The sequence below is a fragment of the Mya arenaria genome, chromosome 6, assembly GCF_026914265.1.
Source record: "Mya arenaria isolate MELC-2E11 chromosome 6, ASM2691426v1".
In the NCBI taxonomy this organism is placed as follows: domain Eukaryota; kingdom Metazoa; phylum Mollusca; class Bivalvia; order Myida; family Myidae; genus Mya; species Mya arenaria.
The window spans coordinates 60,563,645-60,574,745 of NC_069127.1; the positions used below are offsets into that span (position 1 = coordinate 60,563,645).

At 36.2% G+C, this 11,101-nt stretch overlaps 1 protein-coding gene across 1 annotated transcript in view; it reads left to right on the forward strand.

The window, feature by feature from the left end:
• LOC128238357 (nucleolar pre-ribosomal-associated protein 1-like) overlaps nt 1-8,689 on the forward strand; it is a 43,614-nt gene extending 34,925 nt beyond the window's left edge. The window contains exons 27-35 of the mRNA XM_052954204.1: nt 253-316; nt 682-841; nt 3,884-3,980; nt 4,519-4,791; nt 5,513-5,619; nt 5,933-6,076; nt 6,233-6,342; nt 6,599-6,757; nt 7,331-8,689. Of these exons, the coding sequence (XP_052810164.1) occupies nt 253-316; nt 682-841; nt 3,884-3,980; nt 4,519-4,791; nt 5,513-5,619; nt 5,933-6,076; nt 6,233-6,342; nt 6,599-6,757; nt 7,331-8,246 (2,030 nt within the window). The 3' untranslated portion in view covers nt 8,247-8,689. The remainder of the gene's footprint in view (nt 1-252; nt 317-681; nt 842-3,883; nt 3,981-4,518; nt 4,792-5,512; nt 5,620-5,932; nt 6,077-6,232; nt 6,343-6,598; nt 6,758-7,330) is intronic.
• Nucleotides 8,690-11,101: the final 2,412 nt, after the last annotated feature.

Here is an 11,101-nt window from a genome sequence, read left to right on the forward strand (position 1 = left end):
AATAAATAAAAAGCGCTTTATATGTTGTGATACTTTTGTTTTCCACTAAGGCAAATGTTCAAAAACACATAGGCAAATAACACAAACATAAAACTAAGATCATTTCGCTTCATGACTATTGTAATATCTTTGTTGAAACGTGCCCCTGGCATGCAAATGTAATTGCTTAACCAGTTGTATGCATCTTTACGCCACTCTATGACCTAGAGCAACTGATACACTATAACTATGTAAATGTTTTTGGCATTTCAGACCAGAAGATCTTGAAGCTGATGCAGTTTTACGAGAAGAATGAAATTCCTTTCTCAAATTTTAAGTATGTTTATATGAGGACTTGTAATTTGTTAAAGAGATAGCCTTCCTTAAAAAAAATGCTGCGCATATATTTTTGACCTTTAGTCAATAGCATCATTAGTTGTTTACCTATTACTGTTCCACACGTAGGTCTGTAAACTATAGAATTGAAATAATGCTTTGGCATGTATTTGTATTAAGTAACATTTGTATTGTATCGATTATAATACATTACAATTGAAATTGTTCTTAATAGGAATGATATCAAATAAAAGAATGCCTGGCTTTTAAAAAATTGGTTATGTACTAGTATTAAAAATATCGTGGGGTGTAAAATATTTCCGTATAGTTGTTAATATAAAAAAATATTACATTTCATAATTTCAGGCCGTTTATATGGGGTGAAAAGGGTATTGAATTGTACAGTTTGAGACGCTCCCTTGGACCATCCCTGAAACAGCCGGGGTTGGCAGAAGTTCTTTCCCTTGTTGACAAAAATAAACTTCACTCATCCACGCTTTGTTTCCCTCTGAGGAGAAAACTCCAGGTACGTCTCTGGCAAAACATTCCTTTCTTACTACATAGCTCTATTTACTTCGGTAGTTTTTATGCCCCCGAAGGTGGGCATATTAAAATCGTCCGTCCGTCCGGCTCTGTAACTTTCCCTTGTATGGACAGATTTTAAAATAACTTGCCACATGTGTTCCACATACCAAGACGACGTGTGGCGTGCAAGACTCGTGTCCCTACCTCAAAGGTCAAGGTCACACTTAGTGTTTATTCACAGTGCAGTGCTGCATATAAGGACATCGAGTATAGGTTGTCGTGTCCGGGCTGTAACTTTCTCTTGTATGGACAGATTTTAAAATAACTTGCCACATGTGTACCACATACCAAGACGACGTGTGGCGTGCAAGACCCGTGTCCCTACCTCAAAGGTCTACCTCAAAGGTCAAGGTCACACTTAGTGTTTATTCACAATGGAGTGCTGCATATAAGGACATAGAGTATAGGTTGTCGTGTCCGGGCTGTAACTTTCCCTTGTATGGACAGATTTTAAAATAACTTGCCACATGTGTTCCACATACCAAGACAACGTGTCGCGTGCAAGACCCGTGTCCCTACCTCAAAGGTCAAGGTCACACTTAGTGTTTATTCACAATGGAGTGCTGCATATAAGGACATAGAGTATAGGTTGTCGTGTCAGGGCTGTAACTTTCCCTTGTATGGACAGATTTTAAAATAACTTGCCAAATGTGTTCCACATACCAAGACGACGTGTGGCGTACAAGACCCGTGTCCTTACCTCAAAGGTCAAGGTCACACTTAGTGTGTATTCACAATGGAGTGCTGCATATAAGGACATAGAGTATAGGTTGTCATGTCCGGGCTGTAACTTTCTCTTGTATGGACAGATTTTAAAATAACTTGCCACATGTGTTCCACATACCAAGACGACGTGTCGCCTGCAAGACCCGTGTCCCTACCTCAAAGGTCAAGGTCACACTTAGTGCTTATTCACAATGGAGTGCTGCATATAAGGATATAGAGTATAGGTTGTCGTGTCCGGGCTGTAACTTTCCCTTGTATGGACAGATTTTAAAATAACTTGCCACATGTGTTCCACATACCAAGACGACGTGTCGCGTGCAAGACAAGTGTCCCTGCCTCAAAGGTCAAGGTCACACTTAGTGTTTATTCACAATGGAGTGCTGCATATAAGGAGATAGAGTATAGGTTGTCATGTCCGGGCTGTAACTTTCTCTTGTATGGACAGATTTTAAAATAACTTGCCACATGTGTTCCACATACCAAGACGACGTGTCGCGTGCAAGACCCGTGTCCCTACCTCAAAGGTCAAGGTCACACTTAGTGTTTATTCACAATGGAGTGCTGCATATAAGGATATAGAGTATAGGTTGTCGTGTCCGGGCTGTATCTTTCCCTTGTATGGACAGATTTTAAAATAACTTGCCACATGTGTTCCACATACCAAGACGACGTGTGGCGTACAAGACCCGTGTCCCTACCTCAAAGGTCAAGGTCACACTTAGTGTTTATTCACAATGGAGTGCTGCATATAAGGACATAGAGTATAGGTTATCGTGTCCGTGCTGTAACTTTCTCTTGTATGGACAGATTTTAAAATAACTTGCCACATGTGTTCCACATACCAAGACGACGTGTCGCGTGCAAGACCCGTGTCCATGCCTCAAAGGTCAAGGTCACACATAGTGTTTATTCACAATGGAGTGCTGCATATATGGACATAGAGTATAGGTTGTCGTGTCCGGGCTGTAACTTTCCCTTGTATGGACATATTTTAAAATAACTTGCCACATGTGTTCCACATACCAAGACGACGTGTCGCCTGCAAGACCCGTGTCCCTACCTCAAAGGTCAAGGTCACACTTAGTGTTTATTCACAATGGAGTGCTGCATATAAGGACATAGAGTATAGGTTGTCGTGTCCGGGCTGTAACTTTCCCTTGTATGGACAGATTTTAAAATAACTTGCCAAATGTGTCCACATACCAAGACAACGTGTCGCGTGCAAGACCCGTGTCCCTACCTCAAAGGTCAAGGTCACACTTAGTGTTTATTCACAATGGAGTGCTGCATACAAGGACATAGAGTATAGGTTGTCGTGTCCGGGCTGTAACTTTCTCTTGTATGGACAGATTTTAAAATAACTTGCTACATGTGTTCCACATACGAAGACGATGTGTCGTGTGCAAGACCCATGTCCCTACCTCTAAGGTGAAAGATACACTAAGTATTTATTCACAAGGGAATTCTGAATATAAGGAAATAACAGTGTAGGTTGTCAAGTATGGGTGGTATTTTTTATGTTCAGAGGCAATTTAATAAACTTGCCATATGTATTTGACACGTAAAGGCAAGATCAACTTTTCATGTACTGACCTTGTTCGTCGGTCAATGTCACATTCGGGGGCATTCGTCACATACTGTGACAGCTCTTGTTTTTATTTATATTACAATGTTCATCATTTATCGCAATGATGTTGTCCGATTTATTTTGAATATCGACTATGAGTGTGGACACATTTACAGTTATATGAGTTTTAGTTGTTATTCTCTTGAAAGTTCATATCAATAGGTATAGAGCCAGTTGCTCATCTGCTTCTTATTCAATATAGGTTATATGTACACTAGCTAATTAAAAAATATATTACAATGGGTCAACTCCCTGATATGTACAACCATGCTCCATTAAAAAGAGATAAAAGATTATATTTATTAAGTATAATATATTAAATCATTGTTTGTTTCAATATTTCGCTCGGAATGGATAAGGGCTGCGTCATTTAGCAAATGATATACCACGTTACAAACATCGATTTTTTACATACAAACGTTTATAGTTGATAACATTTTTATAAGAATACATATTCAAGTGCAAAACAATTTACTAGTTTGTAATCGTGATAAATTATTAATTACAATGTAAATATAAGGATTGATCGTATTTTTCTAGTGTTCATGATATATATATAAGAATGATGGAGGACACGCTTGCAAATGTTCCAAGAACCTCTATCAAGGTTAGTTTGCTTTTGTATTTCAGGGAAGCCTTGTATGTGATGCTGCAGACTTGAAGTCACGTGAGGACTGTTACGACCCAGGTTTCCTGCTTCCACTGTTCAGTCATCTCCTAGAACCAGGTATGACATTAAAGAACGTGATACCATATTATTAATTCACAAATCGTTTGATCGCTTTTTCGAGTTGATATTTCGGAATAGTTGGCAAAGTTTATTTGATAGGCATGAAAATTGTTCAATTTAAATTGTTATACCTGTTCCATATTTAACTTAACAACCTTATCTCTGATGTATGCTTGGTAACAAGATGGCCCCCTAGCCCTTCTACCTTTAGATAGCTTTGACAGAGCTCAATTCTTATCTTAATCAAAATACTTAATCTCATCAGTTTTATTAAGGGACTAAAGAATGTTTTGAGAATTAGGAACTATTTTTGATAGAAGTTTATAATATATATATTTCATCGAAATACATACATTTAAAAGAACTTTTTTAAGTAGTATAATAGGTGATGTCAATCGAAATGAACTTATTGTGCTCGGAATTAACTTATTGTGCTTAATTTCAAGTCTACTTCAACAAAGTTAAGTTATTTCCTTGGATACGTGTTCTTTTATTACTATTGATAAGAAAAGGAATCTAAACTTTTCAATTTCAGCCAATATAATAGACTGCCGAAAGTTTGTAGAAAGTGAATGCCTTGGTTACGTAATAGCTGCATTATCCAGTCATGACACAGACATGCGCAGTGCTGCGCTACATGTGCTGGACATATTCCAGGGGCATCTTACGGTTGCTAAGACACCTGAAAAAGAGCAATTGATGTACGTTCTAGAAATCGTCCAAAACAGTCTTCCCGCAGGAAATACAAAACTGGCCTCCATCATTACACAGTTTTTGGCAAGAGCTGTGACACTTATGCTTAAACCAGGTTAGTTTATGCGCTTTTGATACTTTTATTTAGAAGAAAGCAAATGAGGTATTGTTAAAGCCTTGAAATCGGCAAGCCTTGCCATTGCGTAGTGCAAAAACATACCTTAGCAACAACTCAATAACCGAACATTTAGAGCTTGGAAGTCCGTCATACTCAGGCATAAGGAGAAAGTAACAATGAATGTTCTTTTGGTTCCAGTAGTATGAGTTTCTGAAAATTGCATAACTTGCTGACTAGTTATATTGTTGAAACTTATTCGCATTAAATGTGCTCTTTGGCAATGCAATTTTCACCATGAACTTGTCTTCTTTTTGACTGAAGACTCCTAAAATTTTGTATATGAGTAGTCTAACGGTCTCATGCGCATAAACAGTTTGTGTGTAATACCGCCTCAGCAGTGTTATAATATCAGTATCAAATAGAATCTGCATGTTCACAAAGCTTCTTTAGCTTTCGTTTTATTTTAAATAACACTTCAAAAAAAGAAATAGATTATTACTTTAACATACATAATAATTTATTATGTATGTTAAAGTGATCTTAAGAAAACTAGATCTAATTTTTAAACTGTCCAAAATATAAATGTATATCTTTTTCTCTGGGTATTTGATAAGCTTACCCTTACCCACAATGTACATAGGTTATATTTTGAGACAAACAATTTTTTATGATAAAACTTTCAGACAAGCACATAATTATACGTGTATGATAATTTCAGACGAGCACATGTACATGATAATGAACTCTTTCCTGCTCTTGAAACCAAGATTGGACACGCAGAATATTCCTGAGTTCTTCAAACTATTTAATAGCTCAGCTCTGCAGGTATTGACATGCTTTCATTTCCATTTTGTATTTTTGAGTGTAGTATACAATCAGTTTATACGATTGCATGCTATGGACTCAATGTCATTCATACTTCAAGAAATGTTATAGATATATATGTATTTCGACTTTATTTAAATTATTTATAACAAAGCACCGCTAATAGGAGAGGCAGTGGGGATGGAGTAGGCTATTCATAATAAAACAAAGAAATTACATGTTAAAGACTAAATACTACATATAGAAATGCATAAGATGAATTAATATTGCGATTATATTATCGCTTCCTGTTACACCCATCTCTATCATTTAGCATCGTGAGGAGAGGCAATGGATTTTATCCCTTATGGTTGACGGTCTTCGGGAGACGGCAGATTATCGCATCTTCGAGAAGCGCTTTGCCTTCAAGATGATCCTTGGTGTGTTTGATTCCTGTCTGTCAGACTACAGTATGCAGGTGAGCAAAGTTTCTGCAATGCATCGAGTTTTGAATCAATCGTTGTGAGGTAAAAAACATATGCTTTGGCAGCTTTATTTCAAAGTCACTCCGACAAGGCAAAATCTTGGTCATTTGTCACGTGTCTGTCAACTATTCCACTGTATCTCATTACAGCTGCAGATTGTGAATCTTCTAACCCGAGCCTGCGCGGAACGTTCTGTTGCAAAGGATTTGTGTAACAACCACGGATTCCTGGTTTGGCTGGCAAACACAGCAAACAATCTGTGAGCGATATACTGTATTTGTCCGTATTTAAACGAATGGGGTCCTTTCCTTGTCATTTTCACAGAGCCTCTATAATACTTATTCGCTATATGACATTCTATCGGCCGGCCATTTAAATGAAAAAAACACCTAAACGCTAGTGGACTAATCTTTAGTTACACACCATTATTCAATATTTCCACATGTTCCTGACAAAGTCGTGCTTTGGTGGCACACCAAACATCATCTTTGACAAATCGTTCTGGTTTACTTCAGGATCAGTGAGAAAGTACAACTTGTAAGTGCAGTGACAGGACTAGTACATAGTCTTTGGGATTCCCTTGAGCGCCCATCAGAAAAGCCGGAGAATCCTGTGTCATTGGCGGTTTGTTCACAGATGGCTGCTATCCTACACACATTGCTGCAGTCTCTCACGTAAGATCACATTTTTGCCACAATTGTTTGACAAATTAAAAATTGTTGCACTATGTTTTGGACAACAATATAATCACAATACAAATATGTTATTTTTATGGGGCTTACGTGAAGTACTGTTGTTGTTTTTTCATCCGTCCATCCACAAATCTGTCTATCCCACGATCAAGCAGTCCATTAGTTAACAAAAAGTCTATATGTGTAACTTTGATACATTGAATCACAAAACCATGAAACTTCTTTGACTTAAAGAACAGCGTTGGGTGTCTCTCATGCATTACAGTCATGCGCTCAGCTAAGCGATCGCTAGTTACACTAAGAAGTCAAAGATAATATGTTAAAATGATTATCCATCTGACAATCTCAATCAAAGCCACTTTTACCTTATTTTTGGACATTTTTTTGCTTAGCTGATAATTGAAAGTAAAAGTAATTGCCAGGTTTCATATTTAGTAATCGGAAAAAGTCACTAAGTAAATATTTTGCAAGGTACTCAATTTGCGTCCTGATCTATCTCAAACAAACCAGCAAGAATATATAAAATATCTACAGTAATTAAATATCTGCTTTCAGGAATGTTTCCAGAAACATCCACCAACAGTACTTGGAAACACTATTTTGTGTTTGTGTGCAGTTGGCCAAACTATCCCACGATGCCAGAGGTCACGTGACCCAGTTAGCTAGCCATGGGGATATTTTGATGATCTTGTTCCAATGTCAACAAATATGGATGAAGTCAAATCTATCAGGAAACCTTGCACGTAGAGCTTTGAAAATAGTCGGCAACAGTACGAAGAAAAAGCAAACTGGCAAACATGTTTCGTGGAAAGGGAAGGGAAAAGTTCATTTAAATCCAGATGTGGTTTTGATATCTTCTCAGAAGAAATCTGAAATGAAAGACACTGTAGATGTTGATGAAAAGAATGATAGAACCTATATGGAAGTGGATGGTGATGTCGATGATACTGCTAGCGGCTCAGACTCCACTCTAAATGATGAAGAAAGGATAGTAGTTGAGACATTGATGAAAATAGTTCTTTTGTGGAAGAAAACGTCGGATATTGCAACCGGTAAAGCTAGTCTGTTGGTTGATGTCATTGTTTTAAGATGGATGCTCAATGTTGCTAACAGTGTGAAGGAGTTAGATGGTGGCATAATTGATGAAGTTGTGAGTGTCATTGATGAGAAAATGCTGTCAGACACTGGTAAGGGTCTGCTTGCCAAGTTTATGGGTACCTATAGCCTAGAATCGGAAGAAGTCATTGAAGCTCTTATATGCTTGTATGATGCTGTAGCAAAGTTAACGGAAAGGACGGCGTCTGGAAAGAAGGAAGACGGAAACGCTGATCACAACAGTATATTGACCAGTGCATTGAACAGAGTTCTTGCTTTTGTCGTTGAAATGAGATATGGGAGTAAAATACCCGTCAACTTCAACGCTGAAATTAGAAGTGTTGCAATCAGAAAAGCATTCTTGTGTTCTAACTGAGACCTTTGAAATTAACTAAATGTCATTTTCAAATATGTTATGGGAGACACTATTACATGTACATCGTTATGCATATATTTGATCAATTAAAACACCACTCTTATCACATTATGTTGTTCATTTAAATAGATTAAAACGTGTATATATTTTGTAAGTACATGTTAATGGCTATAAAAAAAATGTCCACCCACCCGCCTGTGAGATTGTCGGCCGTTCATTTGAAAGACGAGGTCTTGAATGGACAAAAACATGCAACAAGTTTGATCTAGGATTTTGAATCTTCATATATGCCCTAATCATAAGATAACCCTTATTGATTTGAGGGTGAATACCTCAAAGATAATTTTATGGCGAAGAAGATGTGATAATATATAATTTTACTATTACACATGTACTTGTACATTTATGCTTCTTAATTACAAAATAAAAGTACTAAAAGGTCATATTTCGTGTCGCAATCGAAGCATGACAAACCATACTATTGTTGAAGTATTAGTTAATATTGTTTTTGCTGGTGTCTGTGTTTAGTTATTAAGTCATATATATGTAGACGACATTCGGGAACATAATGTTGCGAGAAAAAGCATTTCGACTGACATTACTGAAAACCAGGGTATTGAAAGAAATTATTTCAGTTTTTTAGTACAATAACTTTACTAAATATCATTTATTAATTAAACAATCGACATCTAGGGATTAATTGGAGATGCGTGTTATACACCACGTACTGTCACAAATACAATTGTCGCGTGTAGCTCCACAAAATATTGCTCCTAAACACAATATATATATAAAATAATAAAGCAATGTTTTTCTGGATAGGCATTCAGAGTTAACAAACAATATGCAGTTATAAAATGCTATGACGAACATCTGATACTCCTAACATACAAAACATACAAAACTAAAACATGAAAATGGGTGAAGTTGGAGCTCAAATAGATTTATACAGAATAATTTTGATGAATTTAGCACATCTTAGTAAAGGTGTCAGTGCTTCAGGAGCTTTAACTTGTTTGGATACTGCCCAGCTAGCAATCCAATATAACACAAATATCAGACCGATATATTTCACATATTTATTTGATAAAAACCTTACATCGTTTTCTTCAATAACCTATCATACATATATGTGGCTTTGGTAACTATTTTAATTGGTGCAATTAAACCGATTTGAATCTCTATGATTCATCAGTTTCAATCGGATTTGTATTTGTTTTAAAAATACATAAGCATACTTACTCACCAATTCATAAAAGTGTTCTTGTTTTAAAAAAATATGATTTTATAATCATAATAACTTTTAATTGTTTTTAAAACTTGCTTACTTGTTCAAAGAATACATGAAAATACATATTCATGTGCCAGCATGTGCTTTATTACCTTAAAGTGGCTCTCTAATTTTAAATCAACACATACACATTTATAACAAACATACATTTTGACTGATAAACCTTGAACTACTTATTAAATAATGCATTTATTGAAAATATTAATAACTAATAACAAGATTATAACTGTGTATTTAATAGCCGAAAATGCAAAAATATTAAATGATTGGTGAATGCTAAAAGATTTACTGTGGTCTACCATAGTCTCATAATGTTGAAATCCATGTTTTAAACTCGGAAAACTACATAAGAACCATTATTTTCGATATTTGTTCATCTTTTTTTAATATTAAAACAATGTTATCAATAGTGTTAAATCTTATTAGGAAATGAGAGTGCATCTTTAAATGTTTAGCCAAAATAACCTCCCTACACTACATACAATCTGATTATAAGTTTAACAAATATCCTTTTATAACATGTTCATATTTCCAAGAATATTCAGGTTACCGACCAAACATCTTGTATTTCCTATTTTCGAACTCTTGACCAGTGGTAGTGTACAATTTTATGATTCAACGTACCAGGTCAGGTTCAGAGAAAAACCATATGTTCCAAAGAAATCAACGCTGGGGGATAATGCCGTCCTCTGGACTGCCTTGTATTACTTGCTGTTTGTTGTGGATGACCGCAGTGCGATTTTTAGCTCGACTATTCGAAGAATAAGGAGGGCTATACTACTCGCCCCAGCGTCGGCGTCCGGTGAAAGTTTTAGGGCAAGTTGGGATTTTCACTTATAAGTCCAATACCCTTCATTCAATTGACTTAATACTTCACACAGTTGTTCAGGGCCATTACATCATGAGGTAAGATAACTCCATATTATCCTTTTTACAAATTATGGCCCCTGATTGACTCTGGAACTTAGGTTAAAGTTTTAGGGCAGGTTGGGATATTTATTAATAACTTCTATATTCTTTGTTCCATTGACCTAATACTTCACACAGTTGTTCAGGGCCATCACATAATGAGGTTACATAATTCCATATTAGCCTTAATACACGTTATGGCCCTTGATTGACTAAGGTTAAAGTTTTAGGGCAAGTTGGGATTTCCAATGAGGTTACATAACTCCATATTATCCTTAATATAAGGATATATAGTATATACTATGGCCCCTGATTGACTTAGGTTAAAGTTTTAGGGCAAGTTGGGATTTTAATAAAAAAAAACTTTTAAACCCTTCATGCAATGCACTTAATACTTCGCAGATTTTTTTTTTTTTTATTTTATTTTTCTTTTAATATCTTTTGAAAGGCACACTTTTATATTCTTAACCACATTTTCATAAAGGGAAAACAAGTTATTGGAATGACTTGCGTCATTGTTCGGGTGGGCTGGTGGGACGGCAGCGTCAAAGTCACCTTATGTATCGAATAATTTTAGTTAGGTTTGACATAAATAGACCAAACTTGGTATATACGAGGAGTTTATGGAGACCTTTTATGGGAATGCGTTTGAGGC